Source organism: Ostrinia nubilalis, chromosome 28 (genome assembly GCF_963855985.1).
Source record: "Ostrinia nubilalis chromosome 28, ilOstNubi1.1, whole genome shotgun sequence".
Lineage (NCBI taxonomy): Eukaryota > Metazoa > Arthropoda > Insecta > Lepidoptera > Crambidae > Ostrinia > Ostrinia nubilalis.
Window position 1 is genome coordinate 1,547,844 of NC_087115.1, and position 13,658 is coordinate 1,561,501.

Sequence of the window (13,658 nt, forward strand, 5' to 3'; positions counted from 1 at the left end):
GTAACTCGCGGCTCCGTTTCCTTAGACTACAGAGGACACCGTCGGGTTTTAGTGGGTAAGCCCCGCCCTTCTGGCTAGGAGAGCCCCACATGATCCACAGGCCGCCCCCATCGGCCAGTGGGTATGTGCAAAAAAGCATTTCCCGACGAAAAAAAAGGTTTTCAGTGGGTGGGTTCGTGTTTTTGGGACTCCCACTAACCCACTTGGCTGTCCCCATGATGATAAAATAAAATATACGAGACCCCGATACCCACCACCGATCATCAGACTGCATTCTTGAATACTCTGTTTGTCCAGCTGCTGTAATTAGCTGTTTGAACAAATTATTCATTAGCCTATTGTTTCAATTTCATATAAAACCCGTCGGGGCGGTTTCAAAGTCAAACTGGCTACAATGAGGTTCGGCATAGCTCTTGTGGCTTTAGCGGTGAGTTTGAAATTGATTACCCTTTGTTTTTTCAGGTACTATGTTCCCTTAAGTGTCTAAAAGCTTTGCCCACCCCCAAGGGCCAGAATTCCCCTCCTGATTCAGAAGCTGATCCTATTACCAGGGTCCTATATTCCTTTAAGGGTCTAAACGCAGGACCCTGCCTAAAAACAGTTGCCCACCCCCAAGGGCCAGAATTCCCCTCCTGATTCAGAAGCTGATCCTATTACCTGGGTCATATCTTCCTTTAAGGGTCTAAACGCAGGACCCTGCCTAAAAACAGTTGTCCACCCCCCAAGGGACAGATTGCGCCTCCTGACTCAGAAGCTGAGTATGCCTATGATCATATTAAGTACCTGGATCTTCCCATGGGCCTTATTAATAAAAGTTACAGCCTAGTTAAAGTATGGAAATGACATTTTAATCCCAGGTGTATAAAAGCAGCTTTCCCCACCCCCAAGGGCCAGATTGCCCCTTCTGACTCAGAAGCGGGGTATGCCTATGATCAAATTACCTGGGTACTATCTTCCCATAAGGGTCTAAACGCAGAGCCCTGCCTAAAAACAGTTTTGCCCACCCCCAAGGGCAATATTGCCCTCTTTGACTCAGGAACTGGGTACGACCACGTCTATATACCGTTTTTGGTCTACCAAAACAACTTTTACTGCTACACTTTTACGGTTTTATTCACTGAAAACCAGCGCCGTGGCCTTCATCACCGTGGGCCACGGCATATGCTGAGTGGGGTCCCGTTGCAGTGGGCATCTTGTTGGTGAGTGGGTGGCACTGCTCAGTTTACTCTTGTTTTTAGTTTATTTTTTTTCTTCTTCCATTATTATGTGCCACTGTCATGACTATGTAATTGCCTGCATATTTGTGTGATGTCCATTGTAATAAATGTATCTTTCTTTCTTTCATTCCCTTTTTTGCATACCACAGCGCCAGACTCCAAACTACAGTTTTCAATTTCGTTCTTAAGTGTTTTAAACCTGCCTAAAACAGATTTGTCCCCAAGGGCCAGACTACCTGCTCCCTGACTCAGAAGCTGACGTCAACTTTTATCTGCCCTATATGGCATACCAACTCTACAACCAAGATATGTACCATCCTAGACTGCATCCCACTTAACATCAGGTGCGATTGTGGTCAAATACCTGCCTTGTTCTGCATAAAAAAAAACTCCTTTGTGATTCACTACTCTTCTATACTTTTCTATTCGATAGAAGCCATGAGCTGAGTCATCATTCCTTTTTTCCATACCACATCTCATGACTCCAAACTACAATTTTCTGTCGGAGTCCTATCTTCGCTTACCTGGTAGAGGCCACAAGTTAGCTCTATTTTCCCTTTTTTGGCCATGCTGGGTCTATGGTCCTATCTTTCCTTACGATAAGGGTCCTGTGCTGGCTTTAACTTAAGTTTTTGACACATCATGACTCTTAAAGTACACTTCTAACGGGGTCTTACCTCACTTGGCACACTCTAAACGAGGAGGGCTATCTTATCCTCCCCAGCTCCCTGGAAATGATACTTAAGTAAGAAACCTTTTTTAAATTGCGTCCTTAAGTGTTCTAACATGGGATCTTTCCCATAAACAGTTTTGCTCACCCTCCTAAGGGCCAGATTGCCCCCTCCTTGCTCAGAAGCTGGGTACGTCAACGTCTATCTGCCCTTTTTGGTCTACCAAAGCAACTAAGTTGTTTGTACCCTTCTACACATTTCTATTCTTATTACAGACTATTGAATATGCAGAAAAAGCCACCGTAAAAGTTAGGCTTACGTTATACCATAAAAGCTGATTTTTATATAAAATATCAGGGCAATAATTAGAAGTAGTTTCTGCCCAGCCCCCTGGAAATAGTACGTCTTTCACTGATTCTTATTAATTATAATTTCTTTTCATCTTTTCCAGGCCGTTGTAGCCGTTAATGGGCTACCGTGTAAGTATACATTTTATTAATTTACTTATCATTTTAAGCATTCATTAACTATTTAGTTATTAAGTTCTTGCAATTCATTAGTTTTTAAGTGTTTATTGTTGGTGTCAAATAAACAATGGGAAATCAGCGGAAAAGAGCGCTTGGAAGCGCTTTTAAACAAAATGGCGATCGGTAAGCGGTAAGCGCTGTCACTACGCTGACACTGCTAAAATATGAATGAAACACGTCACTATTGAAATTAGCAAACGTGTTCTCACCGTAGTATCGCCATTTTGCTAACAAGCGCTTCTAAGCGCTTTTTTCCGCCAAACGCGCCAATATTTTTTGTTCTTTTTTATTTTGATAAATTCAAATAGTGATGTTTCTTAGGTAAAAAAGCAAGAGTTTGAATTAGTCTGTCAGTTAACCTATTAGACACGTATTTTTTACTTTTTCAAACTAAAGAAAATTTAAAGAGATAAAGCGCGCCAAAGTCCACACGAGGCCCATGACGTTAAGGCGTGTTAAAGGTGTAGCACTTTGTGACGTCACGCGGAACTTCAACGCATCATAACTTCGTAATTATTTGTTTGATTAACAAATAAAAATATACGTGTTCAATTTATGTCTTGATAATGTAATTGACGGACTAAGGCCCAGAATAGACGGTGAATCGCAACTGCAACGAAACTGCAACTTTGTCATGATTCTGATGAATGAAACTGAAAGTTTCAAACTGGTCGCGTCAAGTGTGGTCTCTCAACGGACGCTATGGCAGAAACTTAGATGCAACTCAAAAGTAACTAGCAGTTGCAGTTTCGTTGCAGTTGCGTTTCATCGTCTGTTCTGGGCCTAAAAGTTATTTTTTAGGAAACTAGCCTTTGCAGGTAGGTTTATTAGAATCTCTTTTACTGACACTTTATTCATATTTCAGACCCTGACGTCGAGTACGAGTATGAGAGCTTCGGATCCTCAAGCAGCAGCAGCAGCGAATCCAGCTCATCCTCCAGTTCATCTTCCAGCTCTATCATAAAAGATGGAGGTAAACCTTTATCTTAAGCAGAGTAAATACAAATGAGTAGGTCATCTTCTAAAGTCAGTGTCTTGAAAGTGCTTTTCGCGGGAAGTGCGATTTATTTGACGTCGAGTGTAGTTACGGTTAGTGGTGCAACTCAGCCTAAGTAAACAAACTTTCTCCATCCACAGTTGCAACGGTCGTCGCAACTGCTCAAAAGGCTGCTCAGTCTGCGTCCCAGGCCTCACAGGCAGCCCAGCAGCTCTCCAAGAAAATTGTGAAGTCTGCAGGCGGCGAGGTTTCCGAAGAAAGCAGTTCTTCCTCGTCACTGAGCCAGCAAGCCCAGCAAGCAGCTTCCAAATCTGAGAAGAGCTCAGGTCAGTTTATAACCCTATTCTTCATCATCATTTCAGGCATAGGACGTCCACTGCTGAACATAGGCCTCCCCCAATGATTTCCATAATGGCCGGTTCGTAGCGGCCTGCATCAAGCGCTTTCCTGCTACATTTATGAGGTGGTCGGTCCACCTTGTGGGATCCTATTAAGACTCAACTTACCGTTTGTCAGCAGTCTTTCTTTCTTTCTATAAACTATTTAAATACCTACGTTTGTAAGGAACCCTCGGTGCGCAAGTCCGACTCGCACTTGTCCTTTCTTTTTTCCTAAAGCACATATTCTTTTTCAGTGGTAAGAAATCTGGGCGGCGTCCAAACCTCTGAGTCAAGTGAATCATCCGATTCATCGTCTAGCAAGAACCAATCTAGCGAGAACTCTGCTTCTAAAACTGTGAAGAAATCTGGCTGCGGCGGCTCTAAGTCCAGTACCGAGAACAGCAACTCAAAACAGTCTTCTAACGAATCTGAGAACAACAGCAAATCGTCTAAAAAATCTTCCAGAAAGTCTGGTTCTAACGTCAGCGAAACCGAAGAGTCGGCGGAAAATTCCAGGAAGTCGCAATCCAAACAGGCGAGCCAACAGAAAACTGTAGAAGAATCAGAGAACTCGCGTAACGGAAGCAAGAAGGTCCGAAAGTCCGAGAGCTCAGATGAATCTTCCAACCAAAACGAAGAGTCTCGTAAATCAAGCAAGAAATCCATTAAAAAATCAGGTTCTAACATTTCAGAGGAATCCGAAAATGCTGAAGAAAACCGCAAATCAGCCTCCAAGAACTCCAACCGTAAGAATTCTCGTGAAGAACAGTCAGTCGACCGATCTGGTAAAGTGATCAAATCTGAGAAGAGTGAATCCAGCGAGAACGAGTCTTCTAAATCCGATTCAGCTAATTCCAAGCGTTCGAAGTCGAGCAAATCTATAAAGAAGGGCTCTAAGGGCGAAAGCGAAAGTGTGGTCTCGAAGAACGAACGAGAGGATTCATCGAACAACGAATCGAACAAGAAGTCTAAGAAATCTAAATCTGTCAGCAAAAACGGTGACTCAGTTAGCACTTCGGAACAAGAGAGTAACGAGGAAAGTAGAAAGTCTGGAAAGAAGTCCAGATCGAAGAACGAAAAGAATGTAAAGATTAAGAGGAAGAACGGAGATGAGGAATCTTCTACGGAAGTCGATGAGAGCGAGTCCAGCCAAAACGAGAGTAGCTCAAGCCAAAGTGAGTCTTCGAAGAAGTCAAACCGCCGTCGTAAGGGTGGAAAGAAACCATGCAAGGGAAACAAACCCGGTGGACCAGGAGCACCAGGCAGCCCAGGAACGCCAGGAGGACCAGGAGCACCAGGTGGACCGGGTGGCCCAGGAACACCAGGATCAGGTGGTCATCCAGGATCACCAGGCTTACCAGGAACACCAGGCTCACCAGGAACACCAGGAGGACCAGGAGGGCCAGGAGGACCAGGAGGACCAGGTGGCAAACCAGGCAAGCCAGGTGGCAAACCAGGCAAGCCAGACCACCGTAAACCATGCCATGGTAAGCCAAGCCCAGGTGCTCCAGGTGGACCAGGAGGACCAGGCAGCCCAGGAACGCCAGGAGGACCAGGAGGGCCAGGAGGTCCAGGTGGTCCAGGAAAACCAGGCGGCCCAGGAACACCAGGCTCACCAGGAACACCAGGAGCACCAGGAGGACCAGGAGGACCAGGAGGACCAGGTGGCAAACCAGGCAAGCCAGGTGGCAAACCAGGCAAGCCAGACCACCATAAACCTTGCCATGGTAAGCCAGGCCCAGGAGCACCAGGAGGACCAGGAGGACCAGGCAGCCCAGGAACGCCAGGAGGACCAGGAGGGCCAGGAGGTCCAGGTGGTCCAGGAACACCAGGAGGACCAGGAAAACCAGGCTCACCAGGAACACCAGGCTCACCAGGAACACCAGGAGCACCAGGAGGACCAGGAGGACCAGGAGGACCAGGTGGCAAACCAGGCAAGCCAGGTGGCAAACCAGGCAAGCCAGGTGGCAAACCAGGCAAGCCAGACCACCATAAACCTTGCCATGGTAAGCCAGGCCCAGGAGCACCAGGAGGACCAGGAGGGCCAGGAGGTCCAGGTGGTCCAGGAAAACCAGGCGGCCCAGGAAAACCAGGAGGACCAGGATCACCAGGCTCACCAGGAACACCAGGCTCACCAGGAACACCAGGAGCACCAGGAGGACCAGGAGGACCAGGAGGACCAGGTGGCAAACCAGGCAAGCCAGGTGGCAAACCAGGCAAGCCAGGTGGCAAACCAGGCAAGCCAGACCACCATAAACCTTGCCATGGTAAGCCAGGCCCAGGAGCACCAGGAGGAACAGGAGGACCAGGCAGCCCAGGAACTCCAGGAGGACCAGGAGGGCCAGGAGGTCCAGGTGGTCCAGGAACACCAGGAGGACCAGGAAAACCAGGCTCACCAGGAACACCAGGCTCACCAGGAACACCAGGAGCACCAGGAGCACCAGGAGGACCAGGAGGACCAGGAGGACCAGGTGGCAAACCAGGCAAGCCAGGTGGCAAACCAGGCAAGCCAGGTGGCAAACCAGGCAAGCCAGACCACCATAAACCTTGCCATGGTAAGCCAGGCCCAGGTGCTCCAAGTGGACCAGGAGGACCAGGCAGCCCAGGAACGCCAGGAGGACCAGGAGGGCCAGGAGGACCAGGTGGTCCAGGAGCACCAGGTGGCCCAGGAAAACCAATAGTACCAGGAGGACCAGGATCACCAGGAACAGGCCACCCAGCAGGACCAGCAGAACCAGGAACACCAAGTGGTCCAGGAGGCCCAGGAGCACCAGGAGGCCCAGGATCTAATGGAGAGCCAGGAACACCAAGTGGTCCAGGAGGCCCAGGAGCACCAGGAGGCCCAGGAGGATCAGGAGTGCCAGACGGCCCAGGAATACCAGGCACACCAGGCCATCCAGGCCAACCAGGTGGACCTTCACCTGGAGTGCCTGCCGGCCCAGGAAAACCAGGAGGACCAGGATCTAACGGAGAACCAGGCTCACCAGGCGTACCAGGAGAACCAGGAACACCAGGAAACCCAGGATCTAATGGAGAGCCAGGTACACCAAGCGGTCCAGGAATACCAGGAAGCCCAGGAAATAAGCCATGCAAAGGCAAGCCAGGTTCGCCAGGTTCATCAGGAGGACCAGGAGTGCCAGGTGTACCAGGCACACCAGGAGGATCAGGAGTGCCAGGGGTACCAGGTGGCTCAGGAACACCCGGAGGATCAGGAGTACCAGGCACACCAGGAACACCAGGAACACCAGGAACACCAGGAGCACCAGGAGGACCAGGAGGACCAGGAGGACCAGGTGGCAAACCAGGCAAGCCAGACCACCATAAACCTTGCCATGGTAAGCCAGGCCCAGGTGCTCCAAGTGGACCAGGAGGACCAGGCAGCCCAGGAACGCCAGGAGGACCAGGAGGGCCAGGAGGACCAGGTGGTCCAGGAGCACCAGGTGGCCCAGGAAAACCAATAGTACCAGGAGGACCAGGATCACCAGGAACAGGCCACCCAGCAGGACCAGCAGAACCTGGAACACCAAGTGGTCCAGGAGGCCCAGGAGCACCAGGAGGCCCAGGATCTAATGGAGAGCCAGGAACACCAAGTGGTCCAGGAGGCCCAGGAGCACCAGGAGGCCCAGGATCTAATGGAGAGCCAGGAACACCAAGTGGTCCAGGAGGCCCAGGAGCACCAGGAGGCCCAGGATCTAATGGAGAGCCAGGAACACCAAGTGGTCCAGGAGGCCCAGGATCTAATGGAGAGCCAGGAACACCAAGTGGTCCAGGAGGCCCAGGAGCACCAGGAGGCCCAGGAGGATCAGGAGTGCCAGACGGCCCAGGAATACCAGGCACACCAGGCCATCCAGGCCAACCAGGTGGACCTTCACCTGGAGTGCCTGCCGGCCCAGGAAAACCAGGAGGACCAGGATCTAACGGAGAACCAGGCTCACCAGGCGTACCAGGAGAACCAGGAACACCAGGAAACCCAGGAACTCCAGGAAGTCCAGGAAATAAACCATGCAAAGGCAAGCCAGGTTCGCCAGGAGGCCCAGGATCTAACGGAGAGCCAGGAACACCAAGTGGTCCAGGAGGCCCAGGATCTAATGGAGAGCCAGGAACACCAAGTGGTCCAGGAGGCCCAGGAGCACCAGGAGGCCCAGGATCTAATGGAGAGCCAGGAACACCAAGTGGTCCAGGAGGCCCAGGATCTAATGGAGAGCCAGGAACACCAAGTGGTCCAGGAGGCCCAGGAGCACCAGGAGGCCCAGGATCTAATGGAGAGCCAGGAACACCAAGTGGTCCAGGAGGCCCAGGATCACCAGGAGGCCCAGGATCTAATGGAGAGCCAGGAACACCAAGTGGTCCAGGAGGCCCAGGAGCACCAGGAGGCCCAGGATCTAATGGAGAGCCAGGAACACCAAGTGGTCCAGGAGGCCCAGGAGCACCAGGAGGCCCAGGAGGATCAGGAGTGCCAGACGGCCCAGGAATACCAGGCACACCAGGCCATCCAGGCCAACCAGGTGGACCTTCACCTGGAGTGCCTGCCGGCCCAGGAAAACCAGGAGGACCAGGATCTAACGGAGAACCAGGCTCACCAGGCGTACCAGGAGAACCAGGAACACCAGGAAACCCAGGAACTCCAGGAAGTCCAGGAAATAAGCCATGCAAAGGCAAGCCAGGTTCGCCAGGTTCATCAGGAGGACCAGGAGTGCCAGGTGTACCAGGCACACCAGGAGGATCAGGAGTGCCAGGGGTACCAGGTGGCTCAGGAACACCCGGAGTACCAGGCACACCAGGAACACCAGGAACACCAGGAACACCAGGAACTGGTGGCCAACCAAGTGTCCCAGGAACTCCAGGCTTACCAGGAAATGGTGGCCAACCAGGCTCACCAGGAGGCCCAGGTTCTAACGGAGAACCAGGCTCACCAGGAGGCCCAGGATCTAACGGAGAACCAGGATCACCAGGAGGCCCAGGATCTAACGGAGAACCAGGAGGCCCAGGATCCAATGGAGAGCCAGGTACACCAAACGGTCCAGGAATACCAGGAAGCCCAGGAAATAAGCCATGCAAAGGCAAGCCAGGTTCGCCAGGTTCATCAGGAGGACCAGGAGTGCCAGGTGTACCAGGCACACCAGGAGGATCAGGAGTGCCAGGGGTACCAGGTGGCTCAGGAACACCCGGAGGATCAGGAGTACCAGGCACACCAGGAACACCAGGAACACCAGGAAGCCCAGGAACTGGTGGCCAACCAAGTGGCCCAGGAACTCCAGGCTTACCAGGAAATGGTGGCCATCCAGGCTCACCAGGAAATGGTGGCCAACCAGGCTCACCAGGAACTGGTGGCCAACCAGGCTCACCAGGAAATGGTGGCCAACCAGGCTCACCAGGCGTACCAGGAGAACCAGGAACACCAGGAAACCCAGGAACTCCAGGAAGCCCAGGAAATAAACCATGCAAAGGCAAGCCAGGTTCGCCAGGAGTGCCAGGGGTACCAGGTGGCTCAGGAACGCCCGGAGGATCAGGAGTACCAGGCACACCAGGAACACCAGGAACACCAGGAAGCCCAGGAACTGGTGGCCAACCAAGTGGCCCAGGAACTCCAGGCTTACCAGGAAATGGTGGCCAACCAGGCTCACCAGGAAATGGTGGCCAACCAGGCTCACCAGGAGGCCCAGGAGGCCCAGGACAGCCAGGCGGCAGTGGAAAACCATGTGGGTCACCTGGAATCCCAGGTGCTCCAGGAACAGCAGGATCACCAGGAAACCCAGGATCACCAGGAAACCCAGGGTCACCAGGAAACCCAGGGTCACCAGGAAACCCAGGAAACCCAGGATCTCCAGGTGGCCCAGGAAAGCCTGGTAAACCAGGTGAAACAGGCACACCAGGCGAGACAGCGTCACCAGGAAACCCAGGTGAGCCGGGAAAGCCGGGCTCACCAGGTAGCACGGCCACCCCAGGCGCCCCTGGTGGCGTAGCAGCACCAGGCAGCGCAGCTGGCACCGCCGCACCAGGCGCCGTGGCCGAACCAGGAGCCGTGGGCCAAGTGGGCCAAGTGGGAGGCGTCGGGCCCAACCCAAATCCAACCAAAAAGAACTACAAGAAGACAACTAGCCAAAGCAACGAATCAAACAGCGAAATTTCCGACGCCAGTGGATCAAGATCTGTCAACGCTAAGAGCGCCGAAAGCACCCTAGAATCGCAGAAAGGTGATGTTCACAAGAAAGGCAGCAACCAAGCGGCCAGCAGCGAAGAGAAAATCAAAAACAAGGACGGCACTTTCACCAACGATTCTCAAGCCGCCAGCGACGATTTGACAGTCACAGACAAAGATTCAACAGAAAAGACCAGTCATCAAGCTGCTAGCAGTCGGCAAACAGCTAACACCGCCTGCGGCAGCTCAGACAGCAGTCAGCAAGCTGCCAGCAGCCAGCACTCAAGGACAGACAGCTCCGGATCCTATTCAGACAACGCTCAAGGGTCCAGCAGTGATCAGAAAATCAAAAACAACGACGGCACCAGCTACGAAGCCAGCCAGCAAAATCAAAGCAGCGACCAAAGCATCGAAAAGGCCGACGGAAGCAAGTACAACGCTAGCCAGCAAGCGGCCAGCTCTAACTCGAAATCTGTGACAGCTAAAGGCACTCACGAAGCCAGTCAGCAAGCTCAGAGTGACGCTCAGTACAGCGAAGATAGTCACGGATCGCACTCAGTCAATCACCAGGCTGCTAGCAGCGATGAAAAATACAGAGGTGCTAACGGGGACGCCCTAGACAAGAGCCAACAGAGCGCTAGCGCCAGCGAAAAGACAGTAAACTCTGCCGGTACTTTTAGTAACGATCAACAGGCAAGTAGCGACAATACGAAGAGGGTTGACAAGTATGGCTCGTACGAAGATAGCCACCAGGTGGCTAGCAGTGACAAGAGCGTCGAACTGAACGACGGAAGCAAGTACCAGGAACGCAGACAGGCCGCGAGTGGAAACAAGAAGATCAAGAACGCATCAGGGCAGTACGAGGAGGATAACCAAGCGGCGAGCAACCAGGTTCACAGTTCGGACGCTTCGGGCACATACGATGCGGACAACCAAGCGGCTAGTAGCGCGCAAAGAGGGCAGTCAGCCGATGGGTCTAGTTTCGAAAACACGCAACAGGCCGCAAGTGGAAGCAAGCACGTCTCAAACTGCCAGGGCAATTTCTCAAACGACCAGCAAAAGGCTAGCAGTACCGAGAAGAGGTCAGACGCATCTGGATCGTACTCGGGCAGTAACCAGGCCGCTAGCAATAGAGCGAATTACCAATACAACGACGGTTCGACGTACAACGCGAGTCAGCAGGAAGCAAGCGCTGACCAGCACGAAGTGAATGCTGCTGGCAGACGCGACAGCAGTCAACAGTCGAATAGCAGTGACGAGCAGATCCACACTGCTGGTTACGATTCATCGAAGGCTGCGCAGGCCGCTAGCAGTTACGACAACTTCGAAAGCGCCGATGGAAGCTACAAGAAGCAAGAACAAGCGTCAGCCTCCAGCTCTCAGTCCCACTACTCAAGCGCGACTGTGACCGAGTCTCACTCCGCGGCCGCGCAACAAAGCGCCACCTTTGAAGAATACGACTAAACTAAATAACTTTCCGATCAACGACCTAAGCGAAGATTTCAGCAGATTATCATGATTTTTTTAAGTTTCCTTTATTCTAAAACGTTTTTGTGAAATTATTTACCCTTTTTTTAATATTAATAAATGCAAATTCAAATGTTTTTTTGTTTCTATTCTACTATAAATATACCTAATATTATCCTAGCGTGGGCAGGCCTCCTACTAGGTGGACCGACGTTCTGGTAAAGGTCGCGGGAAGAGCCTGGATGCGGGCAGCGCAGGACCGTTCATTGTGGAAAACCTTGGGGGAGGCCTTTGTCCAGCAGTGGACGTCATTTGGCTGAAACGACGAACGATTATCCTATCCTATCCTTACATAAGTAAAACTGCATCATCGCGGGTCAAGCCGCGGGCAGAAGTTAAGTTATAGATAAAAAACACATAGGCTGGGTTGCACCATCTTACTTTAACTTTGACTAACGTCAAATATCTCTCAAACCCCATACAAAATACACCGGTTAACGTTACAATGAGGGCTATCGTTTTAGCGCTCACCAGTTTGCGCCACTGTAGAGTAAGGTCCTGTCACTTGCTAGTAGCGAAGACAGTGGCACCAACTGGTGAGTGCTAAAGTGGTAGGAGGACTATCGCATTTGCACTCATCAAGATGGCGCCACTGTAGAGTAAAGTCCTGTCAATCGCCAGGGGTGCCAACTGTTAAGTATAAAAACGATAGCCCTCATTACGGTCAAAGTTAGGTGGTGAAAGTAACTCAGCCATAATTGTACACCACACAAAACACGAAAAGATATAAATACTTACACAATTTAGGCGATCTTATCGATATGAAGCGATCTCTGCCAGGCAACCTAGGTAGGTGACAGTTATTTTTGAAAAACAAACAGCTTAAAAATCAACAATTACCTAATGAGGGCTATCGTTTTAGCTCGCGCTAAAGTGGTAGGAGGACTATCGCATTTGCACTCATCAGGATGGCGCCACTGTAGAGTAAGGTCCTGTCAATCGCCAGGGGTGCCAACTGTTAGGTATAAAAACGATAGCCCTCATTACATAAAATACATAACAATCCAAAGCTAAGGTTGAGAGTTGCACCAACTTACTTTGACCGTAAGTTTAACAATAACCGGTGCCTTTTATATAGAGTTTGACAGCTTTTTTGACGTTTGTTAAAGTCAAAATAAGATGGTGCAAATCAGCCTTAAGGTTTTAACCTTTCCATTAAAAAGTAGTTATTTCTACTTTAAATAACTAAGGAGGTAGTAAAGATCTGGCACTTCACTGAAGTCAACGCGGACTTCTGGAAAAATCTTGAAAACTGATGAAGCACCGTATAGTTATTATTTCATTTACCTACAATCATGCACGTTCACGAACACTTTACTATAATGGTTTAAATCCACTAATAATGCACATTATTAGTTTTGACACTGTGGAAAATAAAATTTAACTGACATGACACTTCACTTTCCCGCCAAGAAGTCTAAAAAAAGTTCAGTAAGGGGACTATTCCCACCTCTCGTTCCCACCGCTGACTCCTGTGTAGCCAGAATCTACAGCTGGTTGGGTTATTGGCGGTCAAGCCAATAACCCAACCAGTGAAGGTCAAGTTTGTCCCGGGGGAAAGTAACTATCATAGGATCCTGGGTTAAAATATTATCAGTACGTGAGCAATTTTCTTGCAACGGTAGTAATGGCGCATATACACTTTCTATGGTCGAGACAATTATCTAGAATCTACAAGTAAACACGCATTTTTCACCGTGTGTCGCCTTTACTTCGGTATTCGTCTCGGTCAATTTCCTGCATAGTGTACCTGCGCCGTACGAAGATTACAAAATAAATGTATGTCACCATGCGGAGTGCGGATTTTGTTGAACTGTTTTGCCACCCTCCAAAAGAATGGTTTGTTATTGTTTTCCATAATAAAGAAAATTAAATAATGATACTTAGCTAAGTGTAATCCTTGTGTTATCGCCAATAATATCAAAACAATATGATTTGGGAGGTCTGCCGCTTGTCTAGCCCCATTGCAATTGGAAAAAGAGATGTACTTGCAAACATTAGTTTAGAATATCGATAAGTAGGTAGTCTGTCGAAACTTTGTGGTATAGAAAAACAGTACAAGCAACCAAAGAAATGAGAAATTATGGATAGTATGGATAACTTAATTATTTCGATACTATTGGTACTATTTGTATGAAGAATAAATAATTCAATACGAATACTATTACTTCTTAGCCGAATATCGATTTGTAAATATTTT

General features: G+C 50.1%; 1 protein-coding gene across 8 annotated transcripts; it reads left to right on the forward strand.

Annotated features, from left to right (window-relative positions):
* The first annotated feature begins 388 nt into the window (after positions 1 to 388).
* Positions 389 to 11,535, forward strand: LOC135085420 (collagen alpha-2(IV) chain-like). 8 transcript variants are annotated; one of them, XM_063980213.1, is made up of 6 exons: positions 389 to 427; positions 2,340 to 2,367; positions 3,281 to 3,388; positions 3,553 to 3,738; positions 4,047 to 9,365; positions 9,411 to 11,535. In XM_063980213.1, exons 1-6 carry the CDS (start codon positions 395 to 397, stop codon positions 11,393 to 11,395), a joined length of 7,659 nt encoding a protein of 2,552 aa, XP_063836283.1. In that variant the 5' UTR covers positions 389 to 394; the 3' UTR covers positions 11,396 to 11,535. The 8 variants fall into 8 exon arrangements, with proteins under 8 accessions (XP_063836283.1, XP_063836284.1, XP_063836282.1 ...); XM_063980214.1 differs by having other exon boundaries at positions 4,047 to 9,050; positions 9,132 to 11,535; XM_063980212.1 differs by having other exon boundaries at positions 4,047 to 7,868; positions 7,914 to 11,535.
* Positions 11,536 to 13,658: the final 2,123 nt, after the last annotated feature.

Coding starts and splice junctions, on each gene's coding strand:
- LOC135085420 (XM_063980208.1), top strand. CDS start 395: ATGAGGTTCGGCATAGCTCTTGTGGCTTTAGCG. Junction 428..2,339: donor TAGCTCTTGTGGCTTTAGCG/GTGAGTTTGAAA, acceptor CATCTTTTCCAG/GCCGTTGTAGCCGTTAATGG. Junction 3,739..4,046: donor CAAATCTGAGAAGAGCTCAG/GTCAGTTTATAA, acceptor ATTCTTTTTCAG/TGGTAAGAAATCTGGGCGGC.